The sequence below is a fragment of the Nyctibius grandis genome, chromosome 15 (assembly GCF_013368605.1).
Source record: "Nyctibius grandis isolate bNycGra1 chromosome 15, bNycGra1.pri, whole genome shotgun sequence".
NCBI lineage: Eukaryota > Metazoa > Chordata > Aves > Nyctibiiformes > Nyctibiidae > Nyctibius > Nyctibius grandis.
This window is the reverse complement of record NC_090672.1, coordinates 12,618,036-12,638,264: the sequence shown is the minus strand read 5'-3', so window position 1 is coordinate 12,638,264 and position 20,229 is coordinate 12,618,036. Positions and strand designations below refer to the sequence as shown.

Here is a 20,229-nt window from a genome sequence, read left to right as displayed (position 1 = left end):
AGCTGGCACCAGGCTCAGGCCATGGCACCGTGCCCCCAGCATGGGGCAGAACCCCCCCTGGCACCAGCCCCATCGCACATGGGTGTGTGTCTGTGCACAAGCACGTGTGCCCTCGCCCCACGTGCACGGGTGGCAGGAGCCAGACAGGGGTCGGGGGACGAGGAGGGGGCTTGGGGACACATTTCTCACCTCAGGGTTTGGTCTATAGACCCCAAAGGAACCAGCCCTGATTGCAAGGTTTCGCTCAGCTCCATTTCCTGCCGGAAGCTGGAATTGCACAATTATCCTAAGCCTCAAATGAATTAAAAAAATTAACAAAAGAAAAAAAAAACCAAACCCAAAAAAACAGAACAAAGACCCACAAGCCCCCCCTGCCCCCCCCAACTCGTTACATCTCTTTGGCAGCAATAACTTAAAATCGCATCGATGTGGGTTCAGTCGACAGCAAGTTTTTAGGGTGGGTTTGTGTTTGGTTTGTTTTTTTATATCCTTTTCTTTAAATACAAAAATAGTCCGGTTGGCAGGTCCTGGGGGACCCCCCCGCCAGCCCTCCCTGTGCCACCCCCCATGGCAGCGGGGCAGGGGGGGACTGGTCCCCAAAAAGCAAGAGAGGGGGGGCTCCCCCCCCAGCCCCCCTGAGTCCCCCAAGCCGTGCTGCCCACCCTGGGTGGGTGGGGGGGGTCCAAGAGCCGGTGACCCCTCGGTGGGGGCAACATCAAGCAGCAGCTGGTGGCCCCTCGCTTGGGAACGCCGTGGGGCAGCCGTTGGGTGGCCGTGGGGCAACTGTGGGGCTGCCAAGCCACCACGAGGTGCAAGGCCAAGCGTATGGCACGGGGGGTGAGAGGACAAACACCACCTCGGGGAGCACGCGTGGGCAAGAAGCCAAGGGGGGGACGTCACTGGGGGGGGGGGACACTCCGCAAATGTTAGCAAGGTCAGGGCACTACCCTTTAAATGCTATAATTTATATATATATATGTCTATATATATATATATATATCTGTGTATTTATACACGCACACACACAGCCACCCGCACACGCGTGCGCACGCCCGGCCGTCACCCACCGCCTGGCCCCCGGCCGCGCCGGCCCCGCTCCCACTCGCAGCAGCCAAACGAGCTCCTCCCGATAAAAATCTGCCTAAAAAAAAGATCCAGAGCGCGGTCTGGGAGCCCACGGCCGGACCCCCGCTCCCGGCCCCGCCGTCCTCCGCCACCCCGTGCCGGTGCCGGCGTCCCCGCTGGCTCACTCCCGGTCACCGTCTTCGCTGCTGCCTGCAATGAGTAGAGAGGCGGCGTGAGCAGGTCCCGGGGCTCCCGTGGGACACCAAGGGGGTCACCGTCCCCGTGGGACACAAGGGTGTCACGCACACCCCCGTCTGGCACCGGTGGCAGGGGGTCCTGGCCACCCACGGCGCGGCACGCAGGGTGGGGACTCACCTCCTATGGAGTCCATGTCCGAGTCGGAGACGTGGGTGATGGAGAACCGGGACACCGGGGCGGGCGAGACCGTGAACCGGGAGAACTGGATGGGCAGCACCTGCTTCTGCACCGGCACCAGCGCGGGCACGGCCGGGTCGGGCTCCGCCGGCGTCGCCGTCAGCGGGGACATCAGGGACGGCTTCGCCGGCATGAGCGGAAAGTCGTCGTCCCACTCGAAGCCGCCGCCTGTGGCAGGGAGCGAGGGGGCTGAGCCCAGCGTGGGGTCCCCCCAGCCTGCCCCCCTCCCACTGCCCCCCAGCCCCTTACTCTCTTCCGAGGCGTTGCCGTCCGAGGAGTTGTCCGAGGCGCCGAGCCTGTCCACCGGGCTGGGGGGGCTGCCGCCGGCGGGGGGCTGCCCCGGGGGCTGGGGGGGCTCAGGGAAGCTCTGCTCGGCCAGCTCCCGCGTGGGGCTGTCCTGCACGAGGGGACACAGGCGGGATGGGACCCTCGCTGGGGGCACGGCCCATGCCACCGCTCCCCAGCACCCGAAAATGCCATGGGGCCATGCCCAGCGCCCGGCTCTGCCCGCCCCACGGCCACCCACCTGGTCGAAGAGGTAGATGGTAACGTCGTCGTAGAAGGAGACGGCCTTCTTCTTGCGCTCCAGGTCCTCGCAGAAGGCCTCTGAGAGCAGGCTGGGCATCTTGAGGAGGCTGCGCAGGTTCCTGCTGCTCTGGCTCTCGGCCACCACGATGGGCACGGCCGCCGGCTCCTCCTCGCTCTCCTCGCTCTGCTCCTGGATGTTGTAGCAGCGCAGCTCCTCATCCGACTCGTCGCTGTCCTCCGTGTCCTCCTCCTCCTCCTCTGGCTCCTCTCGGCGCTCCGGCGTGGCTTGCCACAGCTCCCGGGCAGATGGCAGCAGGGAGAGGCCCGGAGGCGACTCGCCCCCTGGTAGCAGCGTGCTGGGACCCCCCGGGGCATCGCCCACCCCGGTGCCCTCCCAGGGCAGCCCCAGTTCCCCCAGCCCCGGCGTGGGGGGCACAGTCTGTTTGCCCCCGGCTGCGGCTCCCCCGAGCCCAGGGACGCCCTCGGGCACACGGATCCCTCCGATGGACACCGGCTCACCGGGGCTCACCGGCACCGGGGTCAAGAAGAAAGTCTTGTGTGGCGCAGAGCCCGGGGGACAGGTAACCCCGTCAGGGCGCAGCGAACTGCCCGGCACTGGCCCCGTGCCGGCGGGTCGCCGATTGGTGCCAGTCTCCTGCCCCGTGGGGCTGGCCGGGGCACTCCCAGCCTCTGCCCCCCGCCAGTCCCCCTCCAAAACCCCCACTGCGGGAATGTCCGCTGGCACTGCAATGCCGGGCGCTGCCGGGGGGCTGCCGGGTGCTGCCACGGGGCTCCCAGGTGCTGCCACGGGGCTCCCAGGCACTGCCACGGGGCTGCCGGGTGCTGCCGGGGGGCTGCCGGGCGCCCCCGGGGGGTGCAGCGTGTCCTCCCCCAGCACGGGGACTCGCCCCAGGTCCTGCATGGGGGACTGGGGACCCTCCTCTGCCTCTGGGGTCCGGGAGCCGTCGCTGTCCTCCTCGGCCTTGGGGCCACCCTCGGCCTCGGCGTCGTAGTCGGAGAAGTAGGCAGAGTCGCGGTGGGGGTTCTTCTCGGCCAGGCTGTGCAGCTCGGCCCCGAGGGAGGTGGAGAGCCGCGTTTCAGGGGCCGGACCCTCGCCCTCACCCCCCGGCAGCCCCGGGGGTGGCTTCCCCAGCTGGCTGAAGGCCTCCGGCTCGCGGGGCTCGTGGGGTTCTTTGAGGACGAACTCGGGGGACTCGTTGTTCTCGGTGTCGTAGCCGCTGTCGAGGGCCTTGGGCTGGCCGGCGGGCACGAAGGCGGTGGGGCTGAAGCCTTCGCAGGAGCTGGCCGTGGAGGGGATGTCCAGCGACTCCAGGGAGTCCGGCGTCCCCACCTGCTTCTGCAGGGACCTGAACGCCGGGGTCACCTCCGCCCGCTCCGCGTAGTCCCCAGAGAAGTCGCCGAAGACGCCGGAGGTCAGCTCCGCCGTGTCCTCGTCGCTGCCCTCGTCGGCGCTGGGGAAGCTGGCGCTGGAGAAGGTCTTGTCCGGTGTCCGGTCCCCATCGCCGGCAGCACACGCGCCGCTCTCGGCGTCAGCCTCCGTGGGTGCCTCAGAGGCCTCTGGCACGGGCTGGGCGCCGTCTACGCCAGGGTCTGTGGCGGGGCTGGGCTTTGGGGTGGCCGTGCCGGCCATGGGGGTGGCCTCCCCCGGCCCTGGTGCAGCCGCGGCGTGGGGCAGCGGGCTGCGGGCAGGGCTGCTCCCCTCCGTGATCCCGTCTGGGTGGGCATCGTGCTGGGCCCCTGCTCCGGCCGGCGGGGCTGTGCCGGGGCCCCACGGCGCGCCGGGGCTGCCAGCCAGCGCTGCTGCCGGCGAGCAGCCGGAGGCTGATGAGTCATGGCCGTGCCAGGCCTGACGCCGCGGGGAGGGCGAGCGGCACGGGGAGGAGGAGCCGGCGGCCGTGCCGGGGGGCTGATCCTGCCACGGGCGGTGGAAGTCGGGGGCCAGCGGGGACCCCCCGAGCTGGGGCTGGCCGCGTGGCACAGTGCCCAGCGGCTTGGCCATCAGCCCGCGGAAGGTGATCATGCGGCGGTAGCACCAGCTGTCGCCGGCCGGGGGCTCGCGGGACGCGGGGGGCTCGCGGGACTCCGGGCTCCCGCTGCTGATGTTGTTGTTGGAGGAGCTGTTGGAGGCCCAGGGATGCCGCTGAGCTGGGGGGCTTGTGCCCTGTGGGCGAGGGGTGCCGGGGGGGCTGTCCTCACCCAGCTCCAGTGCCACGCAGTCCAGATGAGCCCCGCTCTGCCCTGGTGGCCGCCCGCCCGGGGGGGCTACCCGCGGCTCCCCGTGCCCCCGGGGGCTGTAGGCACAGTTCACCGACGGCGAGATGCCCAGCGGGTCGGCGAAGATGCTGGGCTGGAAGGCGGGGACGGGCCAGTCCTGGCTGCCCGGCTGGGTGGGCTCCTCCTCTAGCAGGTCCCCCTCAGCCCCCGGGCTGGGGGACGGCTCGTAGCCCCGTGGCTCCTGCCCCGGGCAGGGGTAGGGGTAGTACTCGGCGCACTCCCAGGAGCCGTCGCCGGCGGGCGCGTGGCCCAGCAGTGGCTCCATGCTGAGCGAGACGGTGGGGCTGCTGTCGGAGTCGTAGGCGCCGCTGCCGCGGGCACCCTGGGCTCTCCAGCAGGCCGGGGGGCGCGGGGACCCCCGCTCGCCCGCGGGGCTGTAGGTGCACATGGCGTAGTCCAGCTCGGCGCCGCCCTCCCCGGGGCCCTCGATGCGGATGTAGTACTCGCTGCCCAGCGAGGGGCTGTGGGCGCCCAGGATGGGCACCACGCCGGGGGCCGGCAGGCCGGGGCAGCCGGGGGGCTGGCACTCGTAGCAGGAGGGTGAGACCCCCAGGTTCAGGCGCCCCGCGGTCGTGGCCGGGTAGTAGAGGTCGTGGTAGCGAGCGGCGCTGCTGGGGCTCAGGGAGCCCAGGGGCGCCTGGAAGTGCTCGGTCTTGGTGTGCTCCCACTTGTACTCGAAGTTGAGGCCGTGGCTGGTCTCCATGACGGTGAGGATGTCGTCCCCGTCCGAGGGGAAGCCGTCGGCAGAGAACTGCTCCAGCAGCGGGAAGGAGGAGAGCTCGGCGCCGTGGTGGCCGGCACCGGCGCCGCCGTTGGGTTTCATGGAGTTCCAGCGCTTCTCGAACTCCTCCTCTGCCTCCGTGGCCCCCTTGGCGCAGAGGTAGGAGAGCAGGAGGTGCACCTCCTCCGCCGTCGGCCGCTGCTCCGGCTGCAGCCAGCAGAACTGCATCACCTCGTACCTGCCACGGCGAGGGGTGGGGGGGTCAGCCCCGGCCCCCTGCCCGCCTGGGGACGGGGAGAGGGAGGGGGCAGGATGGGGCCTGGGTCCTCACCAGCGCTCCGACAGCGACAGCTTCAGCTGGGGCTTGGGCAGCTTGAGCTGCTGCTCCTTGATGGCGTAGGCCAGCACTTGCCGGTCGGAGTAGTGGTCGTAGGGCTGGCTGCCCAGCTCGAACAGCTCCCAGATGGTGACACCCAGCGACCTGCAGGCAGGGCGGGATGCTGGGGGTACGGGGAGACCCCCACCCTGCTACCAGCCAACCCACCCCGACGCATCCCACTGGGGCTGCCTTGGTGCCAGACGCCTCCCAGAATCACAGAATCAATGAGGTTGGAAGAGCCCTCTGGGACCATCGAGTCCAACCATTGCCCTGACACCACCATGGCAACTAGACCAGGGCACTAAGTGCCATGTCCAGCCTTGTCTTAAACCCCTCCAGAGATGGTGACTCCACCACCTCCCTGGGCAGCCCCTTCCAATGGCTAATGACCCTTGCTGAGAAGAAATGCTTCCTGATGTCCAACCTGACCCTCCCCTGCTGCACCGTGCCCAGCCGCAGCCCCCCCAGACCCCGCTCACCAGACATTGCTGGCCTTGGTCTGGTCCACGATGAGCAGGTTGCCGTGCACCTCGTCGATGAGCTCGGGCGCAATCCAGCGCAGCGGCACCCACAGCTGGTCGGCTGTCACGAAGTAGTCGTCCTGCCAAGTATGCAGGGTCAGGACGAGAAGAGAACGTCAAACCTACGCGTCAGGGACCGGCCACGCCGCGGCAAGAGCTGTCCCCGGCCCCGCTGCCCCCTGCCCTCCCCATGTCCCTGATTCCCCCCTGGCTTGTGCTCTGCTCCCTCCACCCAAGCCCCCAGACCTCAGCCCCCTCTGCCTGCTCCCCTCTATCTCCCCCCATCCTGAGCCCCCTTCCTCCAGCCCCCAGCCCCCTCCTCCCCCCAAACCAGCCTTACTTTGTACTTGCAGTGCGAGAGCCCGTAGTCCCCGATCTTGACGGTGAGGTCTGCGGTGAGCAGGCAGTTCCGCAGGGCCAGGTCGCTGCCAAGCAAACCCTGGTGCTGTCACCGCCGCCGCGGGGCAGGGGGGGTGGCCAGGGGCACCCACGGGCTGAGGGTCTGTGCTCAGGGACCCCCCCGTGGGCAGTGGGAGCGGGACGGCTGCGCTGCGGCAGAGCCAGCGGCCTCGTTGCCGAGCACGGGGTGTGCCGATAACCAGCCACCAGATGCACAGCAGGAATGCCTGCGCGGCCCCAGCTGCGCCTCTGTCCGTCCGTCTGTCCATCACGCGCTGAGCCGAGCAGAAAGCGGGTGTCCCCGGGCAACGTGAGCCCCGGCACGGGGCCGGGCTCCCAGCTGGATCACGCAGACAGGGTGCACACGAGATCCCCGGTGTGGCAGAGCCCACTGAAGCCAGGACACCCCGTAGCAAAGTCCCTCTCCAGCACAGCCAGGGACCCCCACGTCCCACCCCCCCCAACCGCAGCGCTGGGCACCCTCGTGGGGACCCACCCCTGGAAGGTCCGGTGGCCCCGATGGCAGCGCGCCCCCTCCTCAACAAAATCACTGATGCTGGAGTCTCCGTCTGCAACTCACTCAGCACCAGGATATTGTTGGGCAGGAGGCGCAGCGGTGGGGCAGGCACGCCGGCATCCTGCGGACTCACGGCTGGACCCCCCCCCCAGCCCCACCGCCCTCCAGCCCAGCCTACCTGTGGATGTAGTTGTTCCTGTGCAGGTGCAGGACACCGCAGGCCACCTCGCACGCCATCCTCTGCAGGGTCAGCGGGTCCGGCGTCATGGCCTCGGCCCCCCGGCAGCTCCGCAGGTAGCCCTTCAGGTCACCCTGTGGGGCAGTGCCACTGTCACCCTCCACCGGGGGCTCAGCCCTGCCCTGCAGCCCCCTCCGTGGTACCTCATGGCCACAGTTTGCCCCATGGCAGCACCTCCAGGAGCCGACGGGACGTGGCGGGGGACGCACAGGACTCACCAGCGGGCAGAACTCCATCACCAGCAGGTACGGGGTGACCTCGGCGCACTGGGCCAGGCACTGCAGCAGGTTGGTGTGCTGGAGGGCCCTGTGCGGGGCAGAGCAGCGGGGGCACGTCGGCACGGGCAGGGGGACGGCGACACCCCCTGGGGCACCGTCTCCCTGCCCTCCCTGCTGCTGCGCGGGGGCTGCCGGGAGCGGGTACCAGCACGTCCCAGCGCCCCGGCATGTGCCACAAAGGGGCATTTGTTCAGCTCTGCCGGGGCAGGGAACAGCTCCGCGTCCCCCCCTCGGTGCCCATGACCTCACCGCAGCCCCCACGTCCCTCGTGTGCTGCGATGAGCCACAGGCAAAGGGGTGATGGGGCTGGGACAGAGCCGTGCTGCCCGGAGCGCTCGGCTGGGCACCTCCACGGGGCAGCCACAGCTCTGCTGGGCAGCAGCGGTGGCACAGAGGGGACCAGGCACCACCCGACAGCATCCCCGCTCCCGGCAGCACCGTGGAGCCACCTCGGGCCGTACCTGTAGGGCTGCGCTTCCTCCAGGAACTGCATCTGGTCCTGCACGCTGGCGCTGGCCTTCAGCTCCTTCACCACCACCTGCGTGCTGCTGATGCCCGAGTTCACCTCCCCCAGGAACACCTGGGGCGAGGGACAGGCTCGTCCCCTCTCCGTCCTCACCCCATCGTCACCCCAAACACCGTCCCCACGCCGTGCCCCCGCGCTCACCTTGCCGAACCAGCCGTGCCCGATCTCCTTCAGGTAGAGCAGGCTCTGCCGCCCCAGGTCCGCCGACTTGAGCAGCTGCACTGTAAGGGGGCACATCCAGCTGCCCGCGCGCCCTCCTGCCCACCCGCCGCCCCCCAGCCTGCCCGCCTTACCCGCCGCTCCCAGCCGAGCCCCCATGTCCCCGCCGTGCCACCCGCCCCGGGGGGCTCCGCAGCAGCCACCCCCAGAGACCCCGCAGCCAGGGCACCCTCCTGCCCAGGCATCCTCCCGCAGCCGGGGGACGCGGGGTACCGCTGTCCCCAAGCCGGGTGGTGGCTGCGAGTGGCTCCCTGCCCCTTATGCTCCCCAGGGACCAGGGAGGGCGAAGCCCAGCGGGAGCTCTGGCATTTAGCCCCTTCCCAGCTCCCCCCCCCAGAGCAGGTCCTGCCCCTCGGGCACCCGTGCCAAGGGCTGGTGGCAATGGGGCCATTGTTGGGCTGCGCCGCGCCGCGCCGGCCCCGTCACACTGCTGCCATTCTCCGGGCTGGGGAGCGGCACCGGGCACCCCCCACATTCCTCTCCCACTCATGGGCTTGTTTATGCAGGACCGGGGCTCACGGGTGTCACAGTTTGGGGTGCCCCTGTCCCATCCCACCCCAGCGGGGTGCACGCTGCTCCCCCGGGCTGGGGACAGGCCACTGGGACCCTTGCACAGAGGGACAGTGGCAGCCCCCCCAGGGACCTCAGCTGCCTGTCCCCTGCCCAGGAGCTGGGGTGCCACTGGGGCCATCCCTCCTCAGCAGGGGGGCCCACCATTCTGCCCCCTCCCCAGTGATGCAGGACCCCGAACCGCGGCGCACGGGGGGTCCCACAAGGACCGGTGCCCGCCCCGGCTTACCTGAGCGCCCCGGCTGCTTGGCCATGGGCAGGGAGACCTTGGTGAGGGGCAGGACGTAGACCTCGGGGCCATGCTGGGGGGCGGGCGAGCCCTGGGCCGAGAGCTCCGTCACGTAGTCGTCCCCCTCGGCGTTCTCAAACTCCTGGGCCGGGGGGCACGTGGAGGGGGGGCACACACCGAGCAGAGACAACTGACCCCGCGGGTTCCCTGCTGCCCGCCGGGCTCACCCCACATACCGCACACCCCCGGGCACCCCCATGGCAGACCCCCCCCAATGAGGACAGCCCTGGGGCAAGCACCCACTCCCCACCGTCCCATCCTATTACCTGGCTGCGCCGCCTGGCCACCCCCCGGCTCCCGAAGGCCGCCTGGGCCAGCACGTAGGTGATGGTGAGCATCTCGCCCTGCCCAGCCCAGCCTCATGGTGCTGCCAACCCCGCCGGCGACGCTGCCCCGCGGTGTGCCATGCGCCGCGACCCACCGGGCACGGGCAGTGGCCAGCCCCGGCCGCACGCCCCTATATAACGGCTGCGGGGGCACGAGGGGGCTCATTGTTCCCCTCCGAGGTGCTCCAGCCGGTGTGGGACGGTTACACAACGGTCCAGCGTGTCCCCTCCCTGCCTGACCCCCCTCCCGCCGCGGGCGCCACAAGCCTCCACAAAAATCCCAGCAATTAGGGAGAAAAAAACCCTTTTCTCGGCACATTCTGTGCCTGTGAGGTCAGGGTGCCTCCCACCCCCGGGGGCGCGCGGGTGGGACGCCGTGGCCCTTAACCATGCCGTGGCCAGGAGCCTGGATGGGTCAGGATGTGGCCCACGGTGATGCTGAGCCCCACATCGCCCAGGCTCTGCGGAGCGGGGAGCCCAGCGAGGTCAGGATACGACCCACAGCGATGCTGGGGCTGGCCCTGGCAGCAGCTGGGACACCCCGGCCCCCCCCCCCCGGGGTCCCCAGCTCACCTTGAAGCCGATGTCCCCCCGCTTGCAGCACAGGCAGGCCAGCATGAGGAAGATGAAGGTGAAGAGCCCCGAGAAGGACACGGCGACGACGGCCAGCGAGGAGGACCAGGAGAGCTCGCTCAGGGGGGTGCCGTCTGTGGGGACAGGGAGGGGACAGGGGGGGCGCGGGCTCAGGGCCAGGGGACCAGGGAGGGGGGAGGCTGCACCGGGGGGTCTTCCCGGGCGGGGGTCACGGGATGTGGGGGCACATCGGGGCTCGTGGGGGCTTTGTCAGGGGGTGGCTGGGGGGAGCGGGGGGTTGCAGCACCGCTGTGCCCCTTCGCTGGCTCAGCCTGCGGCCAGGGCGGGTGGGGAGCCCCGGGGGGACCCCAGGGACAAGGCAGGACCCTGGGGGCAGCCCGCATGGAGGGTGACGAGGGCACGTCTCTGTGGGTGCAGGGTGGTGATGACACCCCATGCAGAGGGGCTGCGCCGGCTCGGGGGTCCCAGGCACCCCCGCCCAGCCGAGCCCCGGCCCCGGGCTTTGCCCCCCGGTGGGTATGGGGACAGGCGGCACCCCGGGGGGTGCTGTGCCTGTGGGAGCTGGGGGGGACAGGACACCAGTGCCCAGCACCCTGGCAGAGCTGGCTCCTGCCCCGTCTGTGGAGCTCAGAGACAAGATCCCCCAGGGGAAGGGTCTGCCGGAGCCCTGCCAGCGCTGCCGGAGCCCCCAGCCCAGCACGGGGCAGACCCTGCTCCACTGGCACCCACAGCTCTGCCCCTGCCCCGTGCCAAACCCCATGGGCAAACCACACCTGCAGCCCTGCGGCCGTGAGGCGGTGCCCAGCACGGTGCCCTCCCCTTGGGACGTCAGGGCTGGGACAGCTGCCCTGCTCCAAGCCGGGCCACCGAGCGCGGTGCCAACCCCCCGGGGATGCTCACAGTGCACACGTGGCCACCGTGCACTGACCACAGGGCATCACCCCATCACCGGGGCCGTGCCCCAACCCCAGCATGTGCCCTTGAGAACAGCACCTGAAGGGCACAGAGGGTCTGGGGAGGACGGGGGGGAGCCGGTGGCTCCCGGGCACTGCCCAGCACCACACGGCGTGGGCACGGAGCACCCCGGCTCGTGGCACGGCGGCGGGCAGACACACCAGCCCCATGTGCCCCAGGCTGTGCCAAACTCTGCCGGCGCTCACAGAGCTCCAGAGCCATCTTCTCAGCTCGTGGATGCGGAACCGGGGAGGAGCGGGCGGCGGCGTTCCCCCTCCTTCCAGCTGGTTTCCATGGTGAACACACTTTGTACCGCGAGTGTCACCATTTTCCCCGGGTAGTGGGACAGCAAGAGAGAAAATGACTCACTGAAAGGAGCCTTTTGAACGCCGGCGGGGAGCGGAGCGCGGCCACGGGAGCCTTTGCAACGGGGAGCGTCGGCTGAGCCGGCGGCTCGGGAACCAGAGCTGTGTAAAGGAACCGCTCTCCAAACCAACGAGCCTGTGAGGCCCAGCTGGTCCTGCCTCAGTTTCCCTACCTGAGCAACCGGTGACCTGGGAGCCACGACCAGGGGCACCACCACCACCGTGACCCGCTGCCACCATCCAGCTGCCCGGGCAAGCAAGCGCTGCCCTTCCCCGTGCCCGCAGCGCAGGCGTTCGGTACGGAGGTGGGAAACGTGGCACCGATTCAGATGCCAAATAATCCCAAAACCAGGTCGAATGCACCTGCAGCCGCGGCTGCCAGAGCACCGGGGCACAAGGGGGACTTCTCCAGCCACGGATCTGCAGTGCTCCCCCCGCAAACCTCCCGTCCAGAGCCGGCCTCGCCACGGGGGTCAGGCTGAGAATGGCCAGCTCAGTGCATCCTCCAGCCTGGCCAGCAGCCCCCAGCACCCAGGGCCAGCCTGGGCCAGTGACCTGCCCGGCAGGGTGGCCAGGATGTCCCAGTGGCTGCGTGCAGTGGTTGTTCACCCCCAGCTCCCAGCACAGCGATCTCACACCCCGCAGGCCGAGCGCGCTGCTCACCCACACGCATCCGGGCGTCACGAAACCACCCGCTGCCATTCAGCACGGAAACGCCGGAGGGAAACTGAGGCACCGGGAAGCTGGGCAGCGGGGAGGAAGGGGGACAGCCCCGGCTGCTGCACCCCTGAGCCCAGATCCCTCCTGCACCCCGAGCCCGGGTCCCTCCTGCACCCCCGAGCCCAGGTCCCTCCTGCACCCCGAGCCCAGATCCCTCCTGCCCCAGGCGCAGCCACAAGCAGGGAGCAGGGTCGGGGCTGGCACTACCCACCAGAGCCACCCGGGAGCCCATCACAGAGCCGGTACCCGCAGCATCCTCCGCCGAGCCGCCGCGGGAGCCCCGCAGCCCCTCGCAGGGGTCAGCCAAACCCCCGGGGCGAGGAAGCAGCACCCTGTACCCCCCCTAAGCCCAGAAGAGCTTCTCCCACCAGCAGCAGCCGGAGCCACTCGGGCAACCTCTCGCGTGATTAATAGCTGAGTGGATTTGAAATGCACGGCACGCCTCGTTAATCTGCTCTCCTCCTGCGTCTTTTAATGTGGGCTTATTTAACCAACGCACAAGTATTTTAAAAGCATCGATTCTTGCCTCTTAATTCTGGTTTTATCATCTCGGGATGAATTAGCAGTAAAAAAATAATTAGATGGAAAATAAAAAAAAAGAAAAAAAAAAGATCATCCATCATTTTCTAACATGATGAAATAAAAATTAGGGCTGTAACGAGCGCGGGGCCAAGCCGCATCATTGTTGTGCACACACCAAGCGTGTCAGCCCGATCAGAAACAAAAAGCCAAGTTCCCCCACCAAAGCCTGCCCGCGGCGGGGCCGCGCTTCCAGCTGCCACCAACCATCCCCCTTCGCTGAGAAAATAATAACGTGTAAAAAAAAACCACGCAAAGCAAGAGTCGGTGGCTCATTTATACCAAATTCTCTTGAATTTGTGTTTGAAATCGGGTCTGATTCAGGCGCTGTGGAGCCTCCCACGCCGGCACCGGTGCTACGGCTGCACCGCGGCAAACCCACCGTCCGCCCTCAGCCCTTCGGTCCCAAGCAGGGGGGGTCACCCCAACCCAGACCCGTGCCAGGATCGGTGCCAGCAGCCAGGGGAGCACGGCACCGTGGTCTCACCGCCGGCAGCGTGTGGCACCGGCTGGGCCGAGGCTCTCGCCAGCGTTTATGTAAGCGCGGGAGCGGCGGCGCGGCGCGGGGCAGCCTATTTTTAATCAGAAATGCTCGTTGGTGTTATGAAACGAGAAGCTTCGGCTCCAGAACGGGGCGAGGGGACAGGGGCTGCTCCGCGGGGCACGCAGAAACCCGGGCAGGGGTCTGGCCCCCGCCGCCGGGCACCCACCTCTCCGCGCCGCCGAGCCTCGAGCTGCTCCGGCAGCGAAGCCGGGGGCTCCCCTCTCGCCTGCCCCGCACCTCAGAGCCACGCGGTGCCGTTGCCACGAGGATCACCGAGCACCAGGCAGCAGCCGGGGGCATGGCACAGCCCTGCCAGGGCACGGCGCCCAGCCCACGCTGCCAGGGTTGCCCACCCAGGTGGGCGCTGGGGACACCCCGCCACAGCCCCGGCCGTGAGGCTCTCAGAGCTCTGCCGATGGCAAGCGACGTGGCGGCAGGGATTGCCGCGCTCCGCCGACGCTTCCCCGGGCTGTCAGGGGGATTAATGCCCAGAGGAGATTTATTTTCCTGCCACCGGGGATGCTGACTCAGCACGGCTCGGCTCCTCTCCGCGCCAGCCCCGTCACCCTCCCCACGGCTGCCCCGCTGTCCCACGCCGTGTCCCCCCAGGGTCCCTCCTGCTCAGTGGGCAAAGCCCCACCGGGGATGTGCCGGGGCGTTCACCGGGGCAGGAGCAGCTGGAGATGCGCAGAGCCCCGGAGGGGCTGCGGGGCACGGCCGGGACCACCATCGCTCACCTCTGTGCCCGCCGAGCACGGGGCAGAACCAGGCTCAGCCACGGGCCCCGCAGCCCCGGTGACCCCCGCGCAGGAGCTGCCGGACCCGGCGGGGATCTTCCAGCCCAGGGGACGAGCAGGACGCGAGGCAGCGTCACAGGAACGAGGGAAACCTGGGAAGGACGAGTGGCCCACTCTGCCCGCCCCGGCTGCGGGCACCGGGCAGGCCCCCGGCTGGATGCAAACCCCCCCGGCTGGATGCAGCCAGGGAAGGATGCGGCCATGGGTGCAGGTGCCCAGCGCAGCCCCTTGCCGGGCACCACGTTGGCGGTGCCGGCTCTGCCCCACATCCCCCGGGTGGGCACCAGAGCCCTGCCCTGGCGGGGGGGCACACGGTGCCTGTGGGCTGCTCTGGCACATGGTGTGTGCCAGGGAGGGCCGGGAGTGCCAGGCAGGGAGCCCGTGAGTCACAGCCCGCTCCGCTCCCCCCCGCCAGCGCCGAGCCCTTTCAACCCCGGCGTATTAATTTCTCCTAATTGGCTGTGACAGGGATCCGTATTGCCCGCCCCAACGCCATCGCCCGTGTGCCCGGGGAGGGAGCGGCATGCCGAGGGAGGGGAAGGGGGAGCACAGCGGCACCCCCCCCCACAAAGAGCTGTGCCCACACCATTTCCCACGGCACGTGCCAGGCTGTGCCGGGGCCGGGGGCTCATCGCACGCCTCCCCGCTGCTGCCCACCCCCGGCACCCCCGCGGGCACCGGGACCCACCCCCTGCCTGTGTGCCCGGCTCCTGCTGCCCGCCAGCCCGGACAGACGGATGGGTCCTGCGCCGCTGGCACCTTCTGCACATGGTCCCCTCATGGGAAACGTGTGGCAAGGAGGACACGGGCCACGGTGCTGCCCTGGCCACGCTGGGCACCACGCTTCTCGCCCTTGCTGTCACCGTCACCTCTCCCTGCCCCAAATCTCCCCTTTGTGTCCAGCCCCGGCAGCACCTTCTCCCCGTCCTCCCCCAGCAGCACGGCTGGCACCAGGGTGGGAGGGTGGTGGGTGCCCAGCCCCAGGTTTTGGCTGCTGGGGTCCTTCTGGGTGCTACGGCTCTTTGCCACCACGGTCCCCCAGGACCCTTCCCACCCCCGTGCCAGGAGCGGGCGGTGATGCCGGACACCAGCACTCGCCAAGCTGTTGCCGCCACGTGGCCTGGGGGCAGAGGACGCAGCACGTGCCAACAGAGACCGATAACACAGGGCTGGGGGGACCCCTGCCCCCCCTTGGCCTTGACCCCCCCGTCCTTCCCCAGCGCCTCGTGCCCCAGCCGACCCCGGCGTGTGCTCGCTGCCCCGGCACACAACCTCCCCCCAGGACACGGGGGCCAGGAGCAGAGTCCTGCAGCCGGAGCGGGGAGCGGTGATGCCACAGCCACCGGCAGCCAGCGACACCTCACCGGCTGCCACGGGACCACAAGGGTTGGGGCAGCTGAGGAGGTCACAGGCCACGGCGCTGCCAGGGCAGGGAGCGGGCACCCAGTTCCCACGGGAAGCCCAGGGCTGCCTCTCCCCAGCAGGGCGGTGGGGGCTGCGGCGGGGGCTCCAGCGCGGGAGCGTCTGCGGGTCTGGCCTGTGGTTGGGCACAGTGAGACAGGAACCACGAGGCCACTGGGCTGGGACCCTCCCTGGAGCCCCCGACACTGGGATGGAACATATCCCCCGAGCGGGGCACACCGGCCCGGGCAGCCGGCACAGCCCGGCGCGGGCACATCCGCCGCCGAGCCAAGGAGCCTCACCAAAAACACCGGCTGCTGCGGTCAGCACATCCCTCCTGCACCTCCACCCCGGGTGGCACCGCTGCCACCGTTCCCCGCTGCTGGCTCAGCCCATGGCCCGGCCCCGGTGGCTGTGGCTTTCCACCGTCCCTCCCCAGGGACGCGGGGCCGGGGGTGCCTCTGCTCCCCTCGGTGGAGCTGGAGCCCCCAGGCCTGTCCCATCCCCTGGCCACGGTGCCACCGTGCCCCACAAAGTGCTTCCTCCTCTTCCACACTGGCACAAGCAAACCCCAGGGACACCGGGCTGGCGCAGGCAGCTGGTGATGCCGCGCAGGCAGGAGGTGCTGCCGAACGGACAAAATCAACAACGCCGTGAAACAGAGAACACGGTTTGTTCCCCCCTTAATTCCTCGCCCTGCCGGGAACCGTGGGTGGCAGCCGTAGGGTGACGGCCGAGCCCCGGGCCTGGGCACGCGGCAGCGCGGGCAGCGATGGAAACCTGCTTGCAGAAGGATTTTTAAATCAAACATGCCCTGCAAATCCCCAGGGTGATGGGATTAGCGCAGCAAACGGGGCGCCTCACAAAAACCCAGAGAGAAACCGCGCTGGGGGCCGAGGACGGTAAACACGGCTCCGCTCCCGGCGCTGCCGCAGCTCGGGGGTGAATAAAGAGGTTTCCTCCCAAACAGAAACCAACGCCGAGCGGGCTGGGGACAAAGTCTCCGGCAACGGGAACACGGTTTGGTGAGTCCCAGCGTGGTTCATTTTTAAATCCCTCCATGGACTCAGACCCAGGTGCCAGACCCAGGGCAGCGGGAGCTGCGAAGGATGGAGGGACCAGGAGCCCGGCACCAACAGCCACAACCGCCACCGCGTCCGGCACGGGCATCGCTTTGCCTCCATCGCGGCGATGGAGGAGGCGATGGCAGAGGTGTGGGCACCGCGGCACCATCGCTTGGCTGCCGGACCCTGGCGAGCGTTTTGCCCGGTTTGGTAAACAACGGGCTGGTGCCCAGCACACCGCGGGCCCCGCCGGACACCCCCGGGGCTGCCCACCTCGGCGGCTGCTCCGCGGGCCGTGGGTCCCGTACACGAGGGGGTCCCGACGCCTCGCGCCGGTGCGATCCCCGGATCCCCGCACCGGGAGGGACGCGAGGCGAGAGGCGGCTGCCGGCGTTTGGCAGGCGAGGAGCGAAAGGCAGAGAGGAGAGGGGGAGGCTGCTGCCGCAGCAGCCCCAAAACACGCACACACAAAGCCAGCCCCTGCTCCGCTCCCGCGTCTGCAGCATCTTCCTGCAGCGGCGGCGCGGCCGAGGCCGTAACACGGCACCTTACATAACCGCCTGCGCCCCAAAACGCCGCGCCCCGGCCCCTCGCCGAGCCCCCCCAGCCCCAGGGGCCGCTGGCACCCCCAGGCAGGGGTCCGGGCAGCGGGGGCTCAGCCCCCGGCACCGTGTTCCCCCCTCTGCCCATCCCCGTCCTCCCCGCTGTTATTATTCTATTCCGAGGCGAGAGATGCCACCGGTGCCACCGGAGCCCCCGGGATTCCTCCGCACGCCCCAACCCCGGGGAACAAAATGCCGCCGGGCTGCGGCACCGGTTCCCCCTGCCGCACCGAGGGGTCCCACCGCGGGCAGCCCCGGCGGGTCGGGGCCGGCCGAGCCGGGAGCGCAGCGAGGGGCATCGCCCGGCGACGGGGGCGAGGGGCTGCTCGGGTCGCGGTGCGGGGCTGAGCCCCGGGGACGGCGGGGGGTGCCCGGGAGGGACCCCCGGGGGCAGCGGGGAGGGCTCGGGGCGGGTGAGGAGCGGGGGCCGGCGGGGGATGCGGGGAGCGGGAGGGGGATGCGGGGACCGGGAGGGGGATGCGGGGACCGGGAGGGGGATGCGAGAACCCGGCGAGGGGATGCGGGAACCCGGCGAGGGGATGCGGAGACCGGGCGGGGGATGCGGGGCCCGGCGGCCCCGGGGCTGCGGCACTCACCGGGGTCGAAGTGGGAGCTGAAGGCGAGGCTGGGGCTGAGGAAAGCGGCCGACATGGCAGCGGCGGCGGCGGCGAGGCGGCCCATGGCGCGGCGGCGGCGGGAGCCTCCCGGCCCCGCTGCCGCTGGCCCCGCGCTGGGCACGGCGGCGGCGGCGGTGGCGGCGGCGGCTCCTCCTCCATGGCGGCCGCCGCGGCCCCGAGCACCGGGGAGGGGCCGCGCCGCCGCCGCCGCCGAGGAGGGGGCTCGGGTGGGCGGGGGGCGGCAGGTGGCGGAGCCGCAGCCCCGGACCCGCACCGGGACCCGCCGCTCCCCCGGGATGCGCCGCCCCCGCGCGGCCCGGCCGGGGCAGCCCGAGCCCGCTGGGACCCCCCGGGAGCGGGGCCAGGACCCCCGAGGGGCAGCCGCCCCCCGGCCCCGCAACACTCTTCGGTGCTGACCCACCCCCGGGCATCACCAGCATCCCCGGGACCGGGGATGGGACCAGGCACAGGACGGGCGGCTCTGCCCCCCGGCCCCCCAGCGCAGCCCCGCACACCCCACGCTCCCACCTCACACCCCGCCTGGGCACCACCTTCACCCCAAACCTCTGCACCCGCAGCCCCGCAGCCCCCAGCCCGGGATGGGGGGCACAGCCCCTCCGGCAGCACCTCGTGAAGTCAGTGGGGCCAGCCCGCGGCGTGGGGTCCCCGTGGGGCTGGGGGGCTGCCCCGCTGCGGGGCCACACAGCTCGGCCTCGTGCGCTTGACGCCGCAGCCCCGGCACATGGCACTGCACCCTCCAACCGTGGGATCCTCTAAAAACCAAACAGTCCCGACCCCGCGGCAGGGAACAGCCCGCGGCTTCACCCTGGGGCAGCTCCCCCCAGCACCCCGGCAAAGCTGCGGGTCACCGAGCCCAGAGAGCAGCCGGGACCCAGGTGGGACGTTCCTTCGGGGTCACCGTGGGACAGTCCCATCCCCCTGAGCCCCTCCTGCAGGACACGGGCTCACCCTGTGCGGGGCTCAGCTCTAAGCACGGGGCTCAGCGCTTCCCCACGGTCGGGTTTAATATTTAAAGCCAAAATTTTGCGTACACGATTAATTTTTCACCAGGCTCGGAGCCCGCGCAGCGCACCACGCTGCACATGGCGCGGCGCCGCAAATAGACACAGGGCTGGAAAAATTACAGACTGCTGGGAGAATAAACAAGCTGCCGTCAGCCGGAGCCAGCTCATGGCCCCCCCGAGCCCCCACGTTTTGCTGCCCTCACCCCCGGTCCCTCCTGGCTGTGCAAAGGGCCGCGTCCCCCCATGCCAGCTCAGCGCAGCCCCCCGAGCTGCCCCATACGCCTGCCCAGGCCTCAAAGCAGCTGAGCAAACCTGGCACTGCCCCAGCATGGCACCCTGGGGCGGGGGGATTCGGGCTCTCTCAAAGCTGTGGTGGCATCGGCACCCACCCGAGCAGCCGTGGTCCCATGGGAGCGGGCAGCCAGGTACCACCGGGGCGGTTGGCACGGGGAGCCCCGCTCCTTGTGCGGCTGAGCCGGTGCCGGCTGAGTCACGGCGAGTGTGGATGCAGGCGGGGGTGGGCGGCTGCGCAGAGCCCTCGCCGGCACCCACCACCCATCCCACAACCCACGCCGGGCACCCACCCAGCCCAACCGCCCTCCGCACCTCGAGCACACGCAGCCAGTCCCAATGGCAGGGCAGGGCAAGCCCGAGGGCTCCCTGCCGCTGGGCCAGGGCAACGGTGGCTTCGGAGAGTGGGAGGAGATGAAATCACCCGGCTGTCGTGTTCGGGGGTGGCGGGGCAGCTCCCCGTGGAGGCAGCCCCGGTGCCCAGCGTCCCTGCCCTCCCAGTGGGCGGGATGGAGGGGGGCTCCGGGGGAGATGTGGGACCCCCAGCTCAGCCGGGACCCTGTGCACAGCACATCCTCCCTGCCCAGGGGACAGCCCCCACGCTCCTGGACATGGCCTGGAGCAGCGCTGAGCCATGCTGGGGGTCCCCAAACCCACTGTCCCCGCCAGCGCTGCCCCCTGACCCCGCTCTGTGCCCCCAGCTGCCCACTGCCCTCCTCTCCCCCCGCTTCCCCGCTGTTTTCTGATGAAGCTCCCAAAGAATTGAGGCCAAAAGCCCCAGCAAGGCTCCCCACAGGCACCCCACCGGGGTGCAGCCCTGAGCTCAGGGACGGTCCCACCTCGGGCAGAGCCCTGCGCCCAGAAAGTGGCACAACGTGGCACCGGCCTCCCCTCCTCGGCCGGGCCACGCTGCTGCCGCGCCTCGGGCAGGCGAGCGGCACGCTCGCCCCAATTAGCCGGGGAGATTACCCCGCACGGATCCTGCCAACTCGCTCTGGCTTCCCGGCTGATTTGTCTGGGGCCGCGGCTAATCCCCGCCGGGGCAGACACCAGATTGAGCCGCGATCTCTGCGCGGCGGCTGCCAAAAGCGCCCCGCGCTCCTGCCCTCCTGCCCGGCGCTGGGGCTCGCTGGCAGCCAGCGGGCTCTGCTCATCCCGCCTAATCCCAGGGTGGGGGGAGACGGGATCCGTAAGTGGGGATCTTTGGCACAGCCTGTGACAGCCACGCCACCACCGCCAGCCTTGCAGGGACGGGGACAGGGCTTGTGCCCCACGGCGAGAGCCGCGGTCCCGGGGGAGCCCCGGGGTGTGGGGAGGGGGGGTCCGGGGCTGGCGCAGCAGCAGGGCGCAGGCAGCCATCCGGCAAAGAT

The 20,229-nt window shown here is 70.1% G+C and overlaps 1 protein-coding gene across 1 annotated transcript; it reads right to left on the bottom strand.

Annotated features, from left to right (window-relative positions):
- Window positions 1-385: 385 nt before the first annotated feature.
- AATK (apoptosis associated tyrosine kinase) lies at window positions 386-17,607 on the bottom strand. The gene is given in 15 exon segments (XM_068413225.1): window positions 386-1,275; window positions 1,441-1,668; window positions 1,750-1,897; window positions 2,027-2,766; window positions 2,842-5,282; window positions 5,376-5,525; window positions 5,903-6,066; window positions 6,285-6,369; window positions 7,039-7,172; window positions 7,317-7,404; window positions 7,838-7,956; window positions 8,044-8,123; window positions 8,921-9,062; window positions 9,880-10,013; window positions 17,523-17,607. Coding segments are annotated over 15 exon segments (4,767 nt in total). The 3' UTR covers window positions 386-1,246.
- Window positions 17,608-20,229: the final 2,622 nt, after the last annotated feature.